Here is a 20,568-nt window from a genome sequence, read left to right on the forward strand (position 1 = left end):
GAAGAATTAATCAAGACTCGAACTCCGGTTGCAGAGAGCCACGAGCACACGAGACCCTCGCGTCAAGGAGGAGAGAAGATCAGAGCAAAGCTCAGCCAAGATTAGGCTTTGTTCTTTCGAATTGAATGTCTGATGCCGGGGCACCCAGGGAAACTCTAACTCACGGCATTCCTCAATGGGGTATTTCTGACCTCCGCTGGGGTTTTTAGGCCATGAATGGATGAACTGGGTCCGCTAGAGAAAGGTATCGTATGTTGATTATGGTCTGCAGCTCAGTCATTTTCAACCATTTCTTCTAAAAAACAACAACAACAATATTAAATACCAGCAACTGTCCAGTGGTTTAACGTGCGAGATCAAGTTTGCCATTTTATTTTTACGATTTCCACTCAAATTGTCATCTGATGCATGACAGGGAAAAAAAAGAATTCAAATTCGAATTTGATATATGTATTTTTTTCTTTCCTGACGAATCCTTGAATGATTTACATATCAGGAATAAAAGAAGGGAGACATGCCTCGACGGTACATGGAGACGTCTTTCTATATTACATGAGGATGCTGTAAACGCATCGTCGTGCAGTTACCATGGTGACAGACGTCGGCATTATGGCGACAACGTCATTTTTTTTTATTATTTCTCCAGGAGGAAGGATATCGAGTTCCCTTTAATATCGAACACCACACAATTCCCCCATTGAAAGAGTCAATCTGATATAAACGTTGGAGAGCCCGTGAAGTATTGAGGAGTTGTCGCGGTGACATGGTGTCAAGTTTCTCTTTAATGTGGAACATTATTAAATCACAAAACTTTCCAGATTTTTACTAACTCACTGAGGTGATGTACTGGTAGATGTGAGAGACGTGTTCATGAGGATTCGCAGGTTGTAGAAAAGAATAGTGTGACCCCTTTCTAATCTTAACGTTCGATGCCTTTCATTTTCACTCACAACGGTATATGGCATTGCGACTTATCATCAGTTTTACATGGCTGCTGGAAAAGGAGGTTAGTTCATTTATCGAAAGAAGAAAAAAGAAATGTTCGTTTACGCAAAGGTTCGTTGATCCGAAAACGAAAAAAAAAAGTTCGTTTATACAAAGGTTGTTGATCCGAAAACGAAATGAGGTTCGTAATCAGCGTTGCCAGCGTGAAAAATAGGATTGTGCTTGAGGCGGCTCAACATTATTCTAGATTGCCATGAAATTATGTTTTTACATCGCATCAACCAAAAAGAAAGAAAGAAAGAAAGAAAGAATAATTCTCACGCCAAATTGGCTGACAAGCAAAAAAAAAAAAAGGCCTTACATTTTTTGCTCCCAATTTTGTCGCCGAGTCTGCTGACAAGCAAATCCACAAAATCCACATATCCATAAATCACCTGATAAAAAAACAAACGAACAAATGAGAAAAAAAAAGATCACAGTATACAAAACACATACTGGTTTCCTTTATATGACAGTATGCTAGTATGTTTAAAAAGGTTGCGCTGGCAGGTGATTCTGATTTTTTTATCTACGCACTTTTTTCTTTCTGTTTGTTTATTTGTTTGTTTGTTTGTTTTTTTTTCATTTTCGTTTAAACAAACCTTAGAAAACACGAATCTTATTTCATTTTCAGATTAACGAACATTCGGAATACCGAACCTTATTTCGGGACTAATGAACCTTCGAAATACCGCCGCAAATGTTGGGATTATACACCTACTGGCCCATTTCAAACTATTTTAGATAAACAAACACAATATCCACTTATACGGAATCTGTGCGTTTCGGAATACGATCTTATTTCACTTTCGGATTAACGAACCTTTGGAATAACGAACAACATCCAGGGAAGGAATAGTTTGTAGGCATCAGGTAACCACGTTACCGACAGCTCCCCACTGAAGTACGCAGAGAGCTTAAAAGGGAAATCCAGTCCAAATATAAGTTAATCTGATAAAAAAAGGAATAAATTGGATGGAAAATAAGGAAGTTATGACATTTTGAAGTTTTGCTAATTTCTGCAAAACAATTCTTGTACAGTGGATATGAATATGCAAATGAGTGAGCTAACCATGTCATACCGTCAGAATTTTCCATTTATCGTGTAAAAAAAAAATGTAAAATAAAAATTCAGTGTTTCTGTCATTGAAGTCTGAGGCATGATATTATTTCAGGTTGAATAACTTCAGAATAGTGATCACTTAGATATACGAGGATTTTAGCCTCGGGCATAACTGCCTTTGAATGAAAAACTGGAAATTTACAAAATTGTATGTACAAACTTCATGGTAAGTTGTGAGGGGATGACATGCTCACTTTGCCATTTGCATATTCCTATTGACTGTTCAAGAACTGTTTCCCCCCCAAATAGCGAAATTTCAAAATGTCATAACTTCCTTATTTTTTTCATCCGATTTCAATCAAAATTATACTGTTGACTAGTTTTACATCTACCAAAGATTGCAACGAGACAAGCTGTTTCCTCCCCCTTTCTTTTCATTTCATTTGAAGACCCAGTAAAATGGCGATACCACTATTGGAGTGGTAAGGCTGGCCCGGTTTGGATACATTCGAGAATCTCCGTAACGAAGTGTGTAAGGCTTTATCACTAATCTCTATGTAAATAAACATACAGGCGAAGAATCTCGACTGGAGTAGACTATTACGGATGAGATTTGGTGCTCATATTCGTTGACACGTGGCTGACGGGCGCTATTTGTGGCTTTTCGAATGCCCCCTGTCGGCACGGAATTCACTTGCACCACCTATATGTTTTCCCATAACTAGACTAACTTATATTTGGACTGAATTTCCCCTTTAAGTGGCGTGCATGGTGGAGCAACAATTTCAGCCAGGGACTTGAACCAGTGACCTCATGATTGTGTCTATCCACTGAGCCACAGCGGCTCTTTGATTGACTGAAGTGTGTCTCACTGTGTGTGTGCGTATGTGTCTGTGTATGTGTGTGTGTGTGTGTGTGTGTGTGTGCGTATGTGTCTGTGTATGTGTGTGTGTGTGTGTGTGTGCGTGTGCGTACGCCTATGTGTATTTTTGTGTTTGTGTGTGCGATGGTGGATACCTATGCGACGTTGGTCCGGAGCATCTTCAAATCAAAGTTATGATGCACATCCCCCTCGATTTACCAATCTTGATAATTATTATATTTGTGGAGGATTGTAAAAGAAGGGTAGTGTCTTTCAAATAATTGACCCCCTTTGTAGTATTTGCAGGGATCCTGAAAGGTCAGACATTATTTTGCAAGTAGCGTCTTGGTCACAGAAAGTGTTAAGCTCAGTATAAGAATGCCGTCTAAAAAAAAGGGTCTAAAACGAAAAGATAAGCTTGACAACTCTTTGCTTTACACTCTACTCTGATGTCGATAGCTGTCTGTTATGTATTGATTCATGAATGCTGCTGTTAGAGGCAAAACGTACTAAGCATAAAGCATCCGCCACTGTACATATTTGTATGTTTAGTCATTCATTAGTGAAAAGGATTCGTTTTGGCTAAGCGTCCGCTTGCAAGCAGAAGCAAAGCATCGGTGGAATGGGATTAGGCTTTTTCTACGCAGTTATCTTATGCTGATATGAATGTGTCATCAGCGTCCCTCAGTGGATTTCATGAAGTATGTCGGAGGATTCTATATTTGAACAAAACTGACGGAAAAGGAAACAAGTTCGTCCCAGATACTGGCACAAAATACCAAGTAAGAGTTCATCAAATACCAAAAGGTCACATGTCTTATCCTGGGAAGGGACTTAACAATCCCAACGGGGAGCCACATCAGTATCAAGAACTCAAAGCTTCCATAATAATCATTATGAAGCAAACAAAAACATCTATGAATTTTTGCTCTCGATTCTCCACATGGCTTAATCCTGTTGATAGATACGAACTGAGTTCTATCATGGTTTAGCCGGCAGCATGCATCTTGAGTGGATATAAGCTTTCACGGACATGATTTAGTGTGTCATCCGAAAGAAAAAAAAAAGATCCTTACGAGAAGCAAACAAAACTATCGATCAAAGACTCATTGCCGTGTATTTCAAACCTTGTAGTCTACGGCTAAATTGATGAATTTGGTCCGGCTACCTGTCATCATGTTTACCACCAACCTTCACCTATCGATCTCCAAACACCACGCATCAGTTTCCATCAAAAAACACTTGAAGAAATATTTCATCATGCGATATAAAGGATAATTGGATTCCAAGATATTCCTGAGGCTCATCAATCGTTGTCGTTATAGAATAATAATAGATCTTGTAGGAAAACGACCACCAATGACCACAGAGCCTTGATTCTGGTAAACATCCATGTATCACACGCATTTGTATATAGACGTACCACATTTATATCCCTGTCTAGAATATGCAGACCCCGTAAGATGTCGTCTGCTAAATATCCTATGAATAACATTTCATTTAAAGACAAGCGTTTTGAACGCACCACGAGTAAAGATAGCGCTGAAACGGTTTATCAAAATTGTGAAGAAAGAAAAAAAAACAACCTCTCGTGATGATGAAGAATGTCGAAGACATGTTCTTTTTTTCCTTGTGTTGTTGTTGTTGTTGTTGTTGTTGTTGTTGTTGTTGTTGTTGTTGTTGTTTTGAAATCCATAGATATTCAAACAATCTTTATCCATTGCTGTCACCGGGGGAATCTCCGCGACCGAAAAGAAGTGACATATCTGGCTCAGGGAGCCCCAAGGCTCAGTCAATGGACGTTACGCTATAATGAACGTCTTGACATGAGTTGGCACCACGCCGTGAGTTTCCGGTGAGTAGTCCTGATCAGCTCTGTCCAAAGTGGTTTTGGAGTTTGTTCAGTGAGTGCGTGTGTGTGCGTTTGTAGATGCATGTGTATGAGTGTTTATGTGTGTGTGTGTGTGTATGTGTGTGTGTGTGTGTGTGCGTGTGTGCGTGCATGTGACAGTTTTTGTTTTTGTTATGTTTGAAGGGGGCGCCTACATTGTAGCATTGTAGGAGGTTGGATAGATTACATGCCAGTGCAACTCCGACTGTTATCAATATTCCGGTGTCATCGCAAAGTATCATCACAATCACAATATTGTGTATATGGGAACTGGGGAGTTGTGGGCGAGGGTAGAGCTGATCCCTATAAGTCCAGTTTCCAGTGTGGATCAATGACGCTAAAGTTACTATGTAATAGACTGCAGATACTCATTTGAATCTCAGAAAGGGAAAAGAAAGTAATTTGCAGAGAAAAGGGAAAACGTGTCAAATTTACGTCGTTCACACACTTTAAAAAATAATGATGGGGCACTGCGTATGAGGTGGCGCAGACGTCGATGCGAAAAGAAGGGTTTATAATATTTTGAATGCAATTGCATTGTTCATTGTTTATGTTGTTTGAATTTACAGCTAAAAGACGCAGATTTCTACAACACAGATCAGTGGTACTTGCCTATTACAATTTGACCAGTATTTTGTTCTAATATAATAACGAAATTACTTTTTAATCATTCAGAGTGGATTTGCCATACCGTGTACCAGGTCTACGTCAAATACCATTAACTCTAATAAGGGCGTTTTCAAGTCCGTTTGTTGCGATTTCTGTGATCGGTCATGACTTGCGCTGTAGTGTTTTCCTGGGCAATTGGCGCATTACTATTTGTGGAAACTAATTGTTAACTGAATAGAGATTACTTAATATCCTCTGTCACTGTGTCACCATGACCTTCTTCAGGCGTGCCACATGGTAAAGTTTGTTAACTTTGCAAGTACGTCTAGTCCATATATGGCTTACTGAATGCTACTGAAAAAGAAAAACTGTACAAGTTGAGTTTAGAATAAGTACCTGAGCCAATAGGGGTTAATCATTGTGGGCGGTGAGCTGGCTCAGTCGGTAGCGCGTCTGCCTCCGACCAAAGCGGCCCGGGTTCGAACCCGAGTCTGGACTGAGCAATGTTGTGTGTAATCATACCGTCCCCTCTTAGCAAGAGGAAAAACACTCTGTCCCTCGGATAGGACATAAAATGGAGGTCCCGTGTATGAGAGAGTAACAACTCATGCACGTAAAAGATCCCGCTTCATTCATTCATCGCAAAGAGCAGGGTGTTTAACCCGGTGAAGTGGTCCCGCCTCACATCCAACTGGACCCCATCACATGGAAGACAAGCTTAGCATAACTGAATGGGCTATCCAGCCATCTTCTCAGATGGAAAATGAACAAACAAACAAAACAAACAGAAGACAAAAAAAAAATCATTCATCATGTAATTGACCAAGTGAAAATTGCTTGCGTAATTGGCTAGTTGTTTGACTTTATATGATTTATGTCTTTTTTTATCCGCTTATATAGGCATGCGCATAACTGTTCATTTTCAATAAAATTTCACATCGATTACTTTTCATCGTGGAGGCTTGATTTTTTTCCCTCCTGATTCATGAGCGTGAGCAGTGTATAGAACCAATGACGTGCAACGCCACAGCATTTTTTTAGTCGCCTTATTGTCTTTATGGGACAACCGTCTGTCAGATTTCGTCACACCAAACATACCTCCATCCCACCCCTTCCCCCACTCACGCCGCCCACTTTAGCCCCACGCTTTCCTTCTTGGAGTGATACACACATTCTCTCTTAGATGATGTTGATAAATTGGTTTGATTGTTTCTCGAAGACGTGGGAAATCAACTGTGTGATTTGTGTGCGCGCGTGCGTGCGTGTGTGTGTGTGTATGTGTGGGAGCGTGAGATGGTGTATGCTTGTGTGTGTGTGTGTGTGTGTGTGTGTATTTGTGTTTATTCTGACTAAAATGTCTTGCCGAGGGAGCATTATGAATCTCCACACCGAGCAATCTTCCCAAGAATTCGCTGAAAAGTGTTTCAAATTGCTTGTTGTCGAGGATGAAAATAGATCGCATCTGATTTGTACGCGAAGGAAAATAAATGAATAAAATTGGGGACTGCTGAAGAAGACGCAGAAGCCCCTTTTGTGAGGTTTGCTGGCAGCTAAACCGAATTGTCAGATGTCGACGGAGACAGGATAGCATACACTTTACGTTGTACTGTAAAAGTGGAAATTTTCGCGGTGTTCAAATTTTCGCGCATTTCGCGCAACCAGAAACAAGCGCGAAAATAAAAGCACGCGAATATTTTTGCTTGCCATATGTGCCTGTGCGTGATGTCTTGATTCCGCGGAATTAAAAACACGCGAAACTCTTCCGACCAGGCCAAGCGCGAAAAATTAGTCACGCGAAAATATCCACTTTTACAGTATACTGCTTCTTCCTTTTCGTAATTTGTATCAAGTTTTTGTGACACTGTGCTGTCTCCCCTTCTCTCCAATCTAATCTGCCCTTTGATAGTTCTTGAATCAAAACAAAGAGTCCATCTTTTCAGAGTAAGATTCCATCCTGTATTTACGAGGTGAGATTATCATTTTACTGTGTCTTGCATCCTTTATCTCCTATTTGAGGCATAACCTACTACACTACAAAATGAGGGTTAAGTGACCCCATTCCTTTTACATAATATACCCATGCTGATTTCAAACACTCGTGTTTAACACTCGGTCTATTCACACGAGACAAATACAAGCACACGCACACACACGCATGCCACGTATAGTAGATGAAGGCACTCAAACACGCGCGGAAATGTATCGTAATCTTATCTGTGTATTTGAGTGCGGGTATTATTTTTATTCGTGTGAATGTTGCTGAGGATGGGTGCGTGTGAGAGGTGTTTGAATACGAACCGTTTTTTCCTTTATTAACATTTTTATATCTATCTTTTATGCAACAGCTTCAATTGACTTGGTAGAATTATTTCGTTTTCATTCATTTCGTTCCATTAGTTCGAAAAGAAAAATTCGAGAAGCCTCGCCCATTTCATGCTTGGTAGTATCAAGCTTCCAAAGTCCACGTCCAGTATAAGACCCGAATGCATATTGATTTGAAATCTCATCACGTCAAGAGAAGATCGAACTCTAGTAAAGAAACACACTCTTAAATGACACAGCGGTGTAGGAATCGCATTTTTTAGACAACCCTCACTCGTTCTTCAACCGGTGATATACCTATTTTAGTTGTCGTTGGTTTTTGCATTCCTCGCAGGTGCCGTCGTGCATGTAGCCATGTTTTCTTGAACCCCCTTTCCGGCCGACTCAGCTTTTGCAACATCTTGCATGTTTGACCGCGTACCTTGCTTGACATGGTAGCCTAGGCAGGCACTTACTTGCCGAGCATTAGAGCGATGTGGAGTCAATAACCTCCTCGGGAACTACTTTCGTAATAGAGTTCACGTTGTTACAAAAAAAAAAATGCCTGCCTTTTTTTTTAAGATGCTCTCTAGTATGTTTGACCGCGTATACCTTGCTTGACATGGATGTAAGCCTAGGCAGGCACTTAGACGCCGAGCATTTAATAGCGCTGTGGAGTCAACAGCCTCCTTGGGAGCTATTTTCGTAATAGAGTTTACATTCTTCATAAAGAATGTCCAATACAAAGCCTCTTGTCACATGTGAAATTACACACGCACGACGGCAGCAAAGTGCAGTTTTGGACAGCATGATATATTGGGTAAGTATCAGACAACAAGTTTGGACAGAATCAATACGAAACATTAAGAAAACTTCGTCTTGAGATATGGCGTATTTCTTTCTTTTAACAACTTCAGGTTTTGCCCAGACTGATCTTCCTAGATAAACATAAACATTCGGGTGTCTGCGCTTGTTTGTGGACGAACATCCGCTCAGTAAGCCAGCCTTCATTTCGCGCGAAATTTTCCAGCAAATGTAAGAATTCATCAGACGGCGGAACGGAGCCCAATGTTCGCCATCATTAGAGGGTGAAAATGAAGCGCCCTTTTACAGCAGACAGCCAGACGGAAAAAGATCCGGAGAGATTAACGATACCATACAGAGTTCGTCTAGACAATATGTATTATCAACTCGTATAAAAGAGGGAAAGAGAAAGACAGATATAGACATGACATACAAACGAACAGACTGAAAGAGAAGAGAAAGAGAGAAGGCGAGGGAGAGATAGATCGAGAGGGAGAGAGGGAGAATGGTGAATGTCACCGTAGAAAATTCGTCTATCAGTTCCAAAAGGCCCTTCGTCCATAGTCTTGACTAGACCACACAATTGTCTGCGGCAAATCTAAAAAGCAACCTCTGTGACTATATAGTAGTCTGTGGTACAAAAGTAGTACTACAGCTCCAGGAGCGAAGTACAGTCAAACCTGCTGTATACGGCCATTCAAAGCAATTCCCTCGAAAGAAAAAGGAACGTTAAGGAACCTGTCTTTAACGGCCATTTTTGCCGTCTCCCTTTGGTAGCCGCCATAGACAGGTTTGACTGTTTAATAGCTAATGCACCTATCAGTAGGCCTATATATGAAGTTATGGAGTGGTGAGTGTAGTCATACCTTTGGTCTACCTTCCCGAACAGACTCGAAGTTATGCCAAAATACTAATGATAACAGTACTGCGAGTAGAAGTAGTAGTAGTAGTAGTAGTAGTAGTAGTAGTAGTAGAAGTAGTAGTAACAATAATGTGCAGTCATAGTTACTTTTTTGTTTGTGAGCATTAAGTAGAGTTGATGAAGTGAAAGTAGTTCAAAAGAAGATGTGAGTTAAGATTTTATTTCATTATCACTCTTTTCATTTACTCTCCAAACTGTCTACAAATTTGAAGATAACAGTGAATTTAGATCGACGGGAAAAAATTGTACTTGCTCCTTCCCTGCTTACCCTTAGAATTAATCAGTTTTCCCTCTTTTCATCAACTGATTGTCCCATTATTCGTAACTATTATTGAACCTTTTGCTCCTCTTTCTTACCCCCTGCCCTTTCTCTTTCTGCGCTTTTTTTCATTCTAATACGCCCAGAGACAGCTAACCGAAGATCATAAACAACCTTCTTTTATGGAACGCAAAGAAACTTGAATCTATCCCTTGCCCTCTCGATCCCGACAGCCGCAAATTAAAGCGAGGGGAAAAAAAAGATCTGTGAAAAATTATCTAGGCTTACCAAATCAGGGCAATAGCTTCCGGAGCTCTGACCTTAAAGAAATTCTCATCTATCGCCCAGTCGCTCGTCTCGCTTTCATGCAGCTTGTCTGTTGGGACCCTAATATTATACATTCTGGTCAATATACCCTCAAAATAATGTAGTACTCGGACAAGGACAAGACTGTAGGCGGTTGCATATTGGGTGAGAGCAACTGACACTTTTTGCTTGCTCCATCTACCTGCCCATGCACGAAATGAACGTGTTGCGTTAACCTTCCGATGCAAGCATGCCTCTGCAGATAAATGGTAAACAGGTCATTAATACAGTTGTTAGATTGTTGTTTTCGTTTTGTTTGTTTGTTTACGATGATTGATTAAAAGTACAAAGCCTCGTGACCTAATGTCTGCCGGTCCTAACTAAGTCAATATAAAAACGACAAGTATCCCATAATGTGACAGAAAATGTTTGAAAAAGCCATTTCTGATCAGAAGGGCCAAAAACAGGTCAAGAGTCTCAGCACGAAGATGTTCTGTTTAACAGTCATCTGCATCTAGAACTGAATCGATTCTGCCCTTGATTAACTCATTTTGGCCCGGGACTGCGTATCTCTATTTACCTAAATGCTTTATATCAAAGATTTAATCTGGAGATGACACGAGACAAAATTAGTGTTTTAAGCTCATCGCATTCTTTTATTCATGTTTTCTTAAGATATCAATTAATCTATTTAAAATACTCATACACACACAGAGAGACATTCGCACAACACACACCTACAAACACACGTACACCATCACACACGCCCATTCCTTTCACACACACATCACCCCCTACAAAACACACGAACACAAGCGCGCAGATAAAAAACAACACACACACACACACACACACACACATACACACACTCAAAAAAGCACCAGTATAAAGTGGCTCCGGATGGAAGCTAGAAAAGCTTTTTGTCAAGGCCCTCTCGCTGTATGGTGAAGAGAGCCCAACCGAGTGGGGTATAGCACTGTCGCGCTCGGCTGGGCTCGCTTCGCTCACCCGTAACAGCGAGAGGGCCTTGACAAAAGGCTAGATGGAATCTCTCTTGACAGCCGCTCTCAAGCATTCTGCATGGTCCCACATCATAATGACTTGTACATTTCGATTAATAATGATTTGAAATGGCAACACTCACTGCAACACCGGCCCAGAGTGGCTCCAGATAGAAGTAGAAAAGTGTCTTCAGCGCGATGGACACTATTCCCAATATGATTGACACTATGGCACCGACGATCTGCAGTGTACCTAGCACGTAGGCCGCCGTGGATGAGTAGTGTGGGTAGACACCCTTCCTCTCGACGAGGTCGTCGTACTGGTCGTCGGACAGCGACGTCATAGCCGTCGTCGTTGTCGTTGTTGTCGAAGACGCTTTTTTCGAACTCATTCTGTGGTGGTGCACAATGTGAATATAGATAGTAGCAATGTAACTGATGACAGTTTTGTTCAAAAGATATATAGACCGTTATCTACTTTGTAGATAGGAGTTGTTTATTCATCATTGTGAAATAAGAGTATGATAGTGTACACTCTAAGTGTAGACAGATCTCCCATCTCACTGAAATTAACTGACATGATATACACTCGACATGTCACGATTAATGTGTTACGTAGTCATCCTTGAAAGAAGAGCTAAATTAGAGGAGAAACATACAAATTCTAATCAATGCCGTGTTTGGTTTCATTAATCAACTGGTTTTTGTCTGTTCGTTTGTTCCTTTCTCCAACAGTGATAATATGACACGCTGCAGGTCCTTGTTATTTTAATAAATGTCGGAAACTGTTTACACATTTAATCTGTTTGGGTGCAGTATATTTTGAATGCCCCGTAATTCCTTATTTCATTTAACTCAGTGATTCTAGAGAGGCACCACATTAAAAGAATACTAAAGTTAACTCATTCTCTTTCACACTGGCAAGTTGGTTTGGGTCTCTTTGTTGTTGTTGGGTTTTTTTTTCTGATCTTGTGCAAATATCATGAGTATACCTACTTCCATCTAATCCTTTTCTAATGCATAATTTGTGCTCAGAAAACCAGAGGAACCAATTTCATAATGCCAAGATGATGCTTTCTGCCCCAGGACTTTATGGTAAAAGATCATTAGAAATATTTCTTCTTCAGATATACCATATTTCCCGACCACAAGCATATAAATATGTCATTCCATCCGGATTACCGTCAGTCCACAATATCAGCCACCGATAACTGGCCCCTGGACATTATGCCCTAGAAAACTTATATTACGTTTCGAAAACCATCACAAATCGGCCATCTTTGCCAGAATGCTATAGATCTCATACCTGTTCTGATTGGCCCTTGTCGGCACATCTGACAGATATGTGAAATTATAGAGCAAAATGATGTTGAAAACAGAGACAAAATCAAAGAAGTAGACGCGGGAGAGTGGATGAATATTGAAAGCCCTTCCGAACACCCCCCCCCCTTTTTTTTTTTGTTGAAAGTTTCGAACAGAACACTTGACCACAAACAGCTCGGAATCTGAAAGTTCAGTGACATCGCCGAGGTGGTGAGAACATTTTTTTTTGCTTGACCGATATTGCTCATATGTTATCCGATCCCTTACATTTGTTTTATTGTCTCGTGTGCAAACACATTCTTCTGTGCGGTAAACCCTAATGCTGACACAAACGTGGCGGACTGTATGTCATACAAGCAGACCATATAAATGAGCTTTCGAGGGGAGACGACATCTTAACCGAATTACATTTCTACTAGAGCGTGCTCAACTGTTCGATCGACGAGGCATGATATTAGGCGTTGACAACCACATCGAGTGACATATGTGGGACTGAACAAATCTTGAGGCGAGCAGCACGTCGGGATAGTGTTCAGCAATCTATCGAATTAATGTCATCGTGATCGGCAAGTGGACACACGCAGAAGAGAAATGTTACAATAACATGAGTAAGAAAGTCGAACTGGCAGGGCATGAGATGTTTTGCTTTGGGCAGGTTTGCGTAATCAGCATTCATTTCCTAATGTTTTCATGTCCTGCTTAATCTGCACCCTTGGGGTTCTGCACCAACTGACGTATTAAAACGTCGAAAGGCGTCGAGGATCTTGTTACGCAAGCAAATACATCATCAGTCCATCAGATGAGTGTATACGGTTTCTTGCGAGCAAACGTTAAGACTGGTTTGAAATCTTCCTTGTTGGACAACATTTACTAAGTGACGTTTACTCACCGTTACTGTCAGAAATCGCCTGTATGTATACGTATATTTTCCATCATATTAATTGTCATAACTTTCCAATGGAATGCCATATGTTTAAAAAAATGGAGTAGCATACACAAAATTTTAAATATTAATATCAATTCAATCACCTTTCTTGTGTGCAGAGAGAGGTTACAAAATGTCGGTAGTAAATTGTTTTACTATGTAGGCCTATATTGCTTCCTGAGCTTCGCATTTCCTTTTTTTAAAGCAAAGTTTCTCCAAGTTAGTTGATCTAAATGAGCATTAACTCTACGAAACTGAAGTGAATTAAACAAACGGCAAGACATCCACTTCTTTATTGTAAACCACTGGAAATCTGATTACTCCTCTTCATAATTTTGAAAACATACTTGATTTGTATTAATTCTACTTGGTCTGTATCACGAGAAAAAAAGTTAAACTGTTTTGATAGCACCCCCCCCCCTTTTCAGCTCGAAGGCGAAGATATTTCACAATGAAATTCAAATTGAGTTTAAACCAAGACTTATGGTTAAATCACAAATTTGCACTACTATCAGTGCTACTTTACTGAGATCAATCCTAATTCTACTCTTTTGGTGCTATTTTCACAGCATGAGGGTTACATTTACGCTGCTATCACAGGTAATGAAGGTGTAGGGTGCCTATACATGTAATACCACTCAGACTGATACTTTTGTCACACCAAACAACATTTTGACTGCTTTGAAAGGAGCACGGGTTTGAGTATTATGTCAGAGGCAAAGGGTTAAACAAAGTCGACTTTCCCTTTAATGGCTAAAACTGATCACATGGTCTACAGGCGAGTCGTAGTAAAGCCTTTCTACTACAATACACGCCCCACGACTTCTGATTTGACGTGTAGCAATAGTGTCCCGTAATCAACACGGCTTCCCCCCTTGCACGCCGTAGTCGGCGTTTGTTTGTACAGGACTCGCATCGCACTACGAAACGTTCGGAGAATCAGACACATTCGGATTCTGTGTTAAATCATGAAGCTCCTTGGTTAAATACATGCAGGCGTCCTCATAGGCTCTTCCTGATCCTCTGTCTCCTCTCCAAAATATTTGATCTCCTCCTCTAATCTCTGTTTTGCCTTTCATGTGCATCATTTATCACCCTCGCTATATGTGTGCGTTATATGTTTGCATATAAATATCGAGTCACATGAAAATGTATATCAAAGAGTAATATGTCTGCAGAACAAAAAGACGGAGAAAAAAAGGAGCGGGAAAAAGGGAGAGACATTATAAATAGGATTCAGATGACGTTCAATCAAATGTAAAACTTGAGACGTATGGGAAAAAAAACAGTTTCGGGCCCAGTGACGTGAAACTCTATGAATCAATCACTTACCCTCATCCATCGCCTCTTCTTCTTTTTCCTCTCCTTCTCCTATACCTTCTCCTACTACTAGTATAGCAATCTTCATCCTGCTACTCCTGTTCCTCCTCTTCTTTCCAACTCTTTCTATCACCCCACCCCTCCACCCCACCCCCCCCCCCCCACCCCCACCCCAACAACGTCCCCAGACGAGTATCCAGCTATTCATGGTCTGGCTGTATGTAGCACGCTAACGGTTTCGCGGTGCCGTCGCACTATCTGCTGTCCAGACAGGGCTATTTGCGCACGCTGCGGGACGGGATGATGTCCGTTAATATTCCGCGCCACGAGTATTGACAAATCACTGTGCCCACTCCTTGCGCACCGATCTAGAAACCCGGTTAATCCTGCACCCAAGACCCCCATACTTATTGGGCCGTGGCCCAGTTCTTGTGTGCTTCACATTTTTCGGTCAGAAAATTAATCTTACTCATCAGTGAAGGAGAGAGAAAAAGGAATCTCCGCCATATTTCACGCCTCATTTGAGTTCCAACATCATATCGGTTTTCTTTTCTTTGGGTCCAGTGAAGAACAGGTATAAAGTTACCATCATTCCTTATTCATCATTTCCGTTAATGAAATTCTTCAATCCATGCCAACACTTCATTTCCCTCACTCGTATGTTGTTGGGATTTTTTTTTCATGAATTTGCTCTCAAAGTAAAATTTGTTCGCACTGGATTCTGTAAAGAGATTAAACACTGACGAAATTGATAATCAAGGTTTTATCAAAATCATACATGCATTATGTAAATAAGAACATTATGGAGTTTACAAGTTTCATATGTTTTCAGGAAAGATTAGTGTCAGTTACACCACATACTACAACTATGCAAATTGGAGAAAGTGATGATGTCATTGAATCCCGGGACTTCCGATGACCTATACACCAATCTCATTATGTAATTTATCAATCTATAAAGCGCAAAACCTACCTACATAATGTTCTTCTGGTATACTTTTCTGATATGCTTTACAGTAATGCACACACGGGCCTTTTTTGCCCAGCGTCAAGCCCGTGCACCGTATAGTTCCTTGGCCAATTTTAGTTGATGGCCCTCGTGGCCCTAGTTCACTTAATGTCTAGCTAATGGGCTGTGTGACTCGTGAGCTTTGTAACTCGTGGGCTGTATAACACGTGAGCAATATGATTCGTGGTTTGTATGACTCGTGGGCTGTTTGACTCGTGGGCAATATGACTCGTAGTCTGTATGACTCGTGCGTGTCGAGCTCGTGAATACGACATGCACCCCAGGGAGTGTCGCAGATATGTAAGGAGCTGGACAATAACGCAGTGACAGTGTAAGCCTGATTCCAATTGATGTGGTTATGCTGGACAACCACTATAATCCCTCTAAAAACTCCTTGCATGATTTAATAACCTGATCTAGGTTAAAAATTCATTGCAGTTCACGTAATCAACTTTATGCACACCTTAGAATAACAAATGTTATAATACATCACAAGATACATGTATATGTCCTCCCAAAACGCAATCTAGTATGCTCATGGGGCGTTGCATCAGACAGGAAAAACAAATCCAAAAGCATATTGGCCACTTTCTGCTTGACAAGTCACGTACACGAGCACTTTCACGGTTGAAGGCGTATAAGACCAACGAACTAAATTGAGTCCACAGTCTCTTGCGACTCATCTTCAAAGTGACACCGAACAAACTCGTTAAATTTCAACTCTGTTCCGCCTTCATACGTAAAGCGCCGCTATTCCGGCGGGATGTAAAAGGTACCGGTGTATACATGAGCGAATAGGGAATGAAATGTCATTTGAAAATGTGTATACATATATATATATATATATATATATATATATATATATATATATATATATATATATATGTATAAAGAGAGAGAGAAGGAGAGAGAGAGAGGGAGAGAGAAGAGAGAGATACATGTACCTGATTTGGATATGTTGTTTGCTACTCTATACCTGACAAAGTCAATCGCGTGTGAATCCGTCTTACTTTCATACAACGCTGTTTCGTACGCGACGCTCACCTAAATCATCTTGTGCCAAACGGGTGGTGGTTACATTCATATGCTACAGTGTGCGTGCTCTATATGGATCAAGTTTGAAAAACAAATTACCATCAAAGACTGCCGGGCGCATCGGGGGAAATAAAAAAAAAATAGAGGGGATGATTAAATCCACTATATATATTTCTCTTTGTGTGATGGCGCCATGGGTATAATCATACTCCGCGGTACAAAAACACAGGACTTATACGAGTATACTCCTTTCCAATCAGTTCCCCTTATCGCGTTGGCCTTTTTCCCTGCCACAGAACCCATATCCTCAATACAAGGAAAAGATAAAACGTGAAAGAAAAGAGGTGACAAATAAAGAAAGAGAGAGTTTGAGAGAGAAAGGGAGAGAGAGAGAGAAAGAGAGAGAAAGGAGGGATCTGGAGATGTTTGAGCTGCAAATATCGCCCCTGTCAGGGCATGCTGACCACGATGCACTTTATCTTTGCGACGGGACGATATTGACCAAGAGACCTCCCAAAAAAGCACTCGATGTCAGCGAGCCAGAAACCTGAGATGTATTGCCGAGGAGTCCTGAAGAGGTAGTCCAACAACGGATTCATCTTCCCCTGATTGATAGTGAGACCCTGTTGCCTTGCCATTTTCCTTCTTACATTTCTTTTTTTTTGTCATCCTTCTTCTCTTCTTCTTCTTCATCGTCTTCTTCGACTTGTGTTTCTTCATCAATATCCTCATCCTACTTCCTTTACTGAATCTCGTGTTTTCTCGTTTTCTCCTTATTCATTTCCTGACCTTTCTTCTTTCTCTGCTTTGCCTTCGCCTACTTCTTTCTCAGCTCTTTCTCTTACTCCATCTCTTACAAACTTTGCTTCTGATTGCTTTTTGTCTTCTCCTTCGTTTATACTTCTCTTTTTCTCAGTCCTCTTGTCTTTTATCAGTTCTTCTTTTCTGATACTGTCTTTATCGTTTATCTTTTCTTCTCGTCTTCTACATTTTTCTTCTCCTTCCTATATATACTTACCATTAGTCAAAAATATTCTTATTGCTATTGTTTTATCTCTTCAAGCCTTTCTTTTGTGCCTGTATATTCATAGATTCTCTCTCCCCAACGATCCCCCCCCCCCCTTCATGTTTTTGTTTTATTCTTCCACCTTAAAATGCCCGGCACCTTGTCAGGAGATTACTAGCAAACATTCGGCCACTTCGAGACCCTGACAATGACAAATCGCCCTCCGGGATCCCATGTCGTGTTTGATGAATGAATGCTTGTGCAGAGAGCGGCCAGGAGCTAGAGCATTCCGTCTGTCCACACTTCCACATTTTCGCGGGCAAACATACAAAAGTCACCAAACAGCCAACACCACTTCTGTACAGAATCCTTGTTTGTCCGCGATCTCCTTCGAGGAGACGCATTTTCGCTGATTAGACAGAGTTTACTTCTTCACCACCACCCCCCCCCCCCCCCTTGACATAACTCGGTGTTGGCGTGAATTCTACGAACTAATCGGTACCGCAAAATCAGGTCCACTAAACCAGTCGCTGCGTTTGACGCCGCGGTTCATTAAAGAAGCGCGTATACGTAGTTCATCCAATCTTTTCCGCATCTCACTGGCAATCTTCAGCAGTCAGTTTCTATGGCACGCTTTGCTCTATCACTATTCAGCCAGAATGAAAAAAAAATCCTCCAATTCCGATAATGGCCTGACGAAGTTCAAGGTCAAATAAAGTCATAGTTAACATTCCCAGCCAATACGTCGTAAACCTTTTGTTGTCATTGTTTCTTTTTTTTTTCAATGTTTGCAGGTATTGTTGGGAATTCTCCTATTATCCTCCGCTTTCCTTTTCGACTATTTTGATGGATGCTGATACAAAAAGTAAAGGTTTGTGACATTCCAAAAAGCGTTTGTCCTAAACTGAGGACAGTGTAATAGTTGAATTCGAGAATTTCCTCTCGATTGCCAATTTCAGTACTTAAAGTAAGCACATGGCAACACCAAAATACACACAGAGGCTACATAAATATAATGTGCGTCTGTTTGAAGGTGTATGCATGTACGTATGTATTATGTATGTATTCTACTGTTTAAATTTTACATCCTCATGTTTGTTTGCGCGTTTGGGAGTGTGTTTTCTTGCAGTATAGCATCCAATACAAGATTAGACCACTCTCACTGACGAAGTATAACACGAGACTACGAAGTCAATAAGAGCGACTCCCCTTTCCGTATCAAGTGAAGTTGACCTGAGCTAGCTTCAATATCACGAAAAGGTGGTGATGAACATCGTAGTATATTGGTTCTTGATTACCACTCAACATTTTGCACCCCTCGTCGTAAGTCTCCATAAAGGGTTGCGCGCTTCCATATTACCATCGGTGTCAAAATGTCTTCATATGCCCACGCCAATTCGAGTGGAATGATGAAAAATTTTCTTAAAGGATCTCGGAGTATTCACTTCGTATCGATAGAATATGATGACAGATGATGTCAGGGTATTTTATTTTCTTTATGGATAATAATGATATTGTCAAGTGGTTCAATCACAATCACACCTGGGCCCTGTTTCATAAAGCTGTTCGTAAAGTTACGAACAACTTACGAGCGACTGGTGATCAGTTCTGATGTGCTATACTTATCTATCAGAATTTCCATCATTCAGCACAAGAACTGATCACCAGTCGCTCGTAAGTCACTCGTAACTTTACGAGCAGCTTTATGAAACACCCCCCTGAAGGGAGACTTCTGGGAGACTTACTTACCGTCACCATTCAAACCATCCTCTTGCAGGTCGATACATAGCAAGATAAATTAGTTTATATAAAAATGCAGATCTCTCTCTCTCTCTCACACACACACACACACACACAGACAGACACACGTACACACTCTCTGTATGCAGTTCGAGATACAGATATATACATACATAAGTGTATAGATAGATATATTATTTGTTAAAAGTTAATAAAGTGTAATCAAAGCATGGATTCCGCACTCTCGAATGCAAATAAATGAATGTCAAGCAGGTCACAGGTAGAATATGTTTTCAATACATCGAACAGCACACTGAAATTCGCAACGTGATATTAACTTTCTCTGTATTCAGACTTCATGTGGCTGTTTTTGTTCTTTTTTTTATCAGTAGTAGTAGTAGTATGAACGCCTAATGTTTCATACATGTCGCCTGCGCAATTCCAATAAGTGATAATTTGTACTTCGGCAGGAAACATACGCGAAATGAATCATGATTTCGACCACAAAAAAAAAATAAATAAATAAATGTGTGCACAGGTTAACCCCACCTGCATCAGGATGATTGCTCGACGAATTCAAGGAGAATAGTCAACAGCAGATGAGAGGGAATATCTCTGATATAGATGATCATCGAGCGAGGCAATCTTGCAGTTGTTGGATTGTCGTTTTTCCTTTCAAAATTATGGCGCCAGTGGAAGCATTGTCGTGCTGTGGTGAGTAAAATTACATACATAAAAAAATGGTATTCATGTCAGGATGAACCAAACAAAACAGTTTAATGACGAGCAATAAGATCAATTCTCTGGAGTAAAATCTTCCTTTGTTTGTTTATAGTTGTGTTTTTGTTTTATTTCGGTGCTGCAATTTGTACTCAATTTGTACTGATTTTGCCGAAACGCTTGCGTCAGACTCAACGCCAGATCTGAAGGTAACAAAGAAGTGAAATGCAGGACCATGGATGTGTTCGTTGATGGTTGAGGCCAAATAATCTTAACTCTGCGAATGCAACCTTCTCAAGTGGTAAAGCGACCTTTCAAACAATATTAATGAAAAATAAAGCTTGAAATTCCCTGTGGAAATGATATGCCCTACATTTTTGACAAGGATGACATCTCCGTAACAGAAAATGTATTTCAATATCACGATGAACAATGTGTCATTCCCGGGGGTAGTTATGACACAGAACGTTATCATTTATTGCAGAATC

The 20,568-nt window shown here is 40.6% G+C and overlaps 1 protein-coding gene across 1 annotated transcript in view; it reads right to left on the bottom strand.

Moving 5' to 3' along the window:
• LOC139725456 (uncharacterized) overlaps positions 1-20,349 on the bottom strand; it is a 36,384-nt gene extending 16,035 nt beyond the window's left edge. Inside the window, exons 1-2 of the mRNA XM_071636531.1 lie at positions 19,910-20,349; positions 11,146-11,395 (exon numbers count right to left, since the gene is read on the bottom strand). Coding sequence (XP_071492632.1) covers positions 11,146-11,394 — 249 coding nt within the window. The 5' untranslated portion in view covers position 11,395; positions 19,910-20,349. The remainder of the gene's footprint in view (positions 1-11,145; positions 11,396-19,909) is intronic.
• Between the last annotated feature and the right edge of the window lie 219 nt (positions 20,350-20,568).

This window comes from Diadema antillarum, unplaced genomic scaffold (genome assembly GCF_040938485.1).
Source record: "Diadema antillarum isolate AM-2024a unplaced genomic scaffold, OU_Dant_1.0 seq00000041_RagTag, whole genome shotgun sequence".
Lineage (NCBI taxonomy): Eukaryota > Metazoa > Echinodermata > Echinoidea > Diadematoida > Diadematidae > Diadema > Diadema antillarum.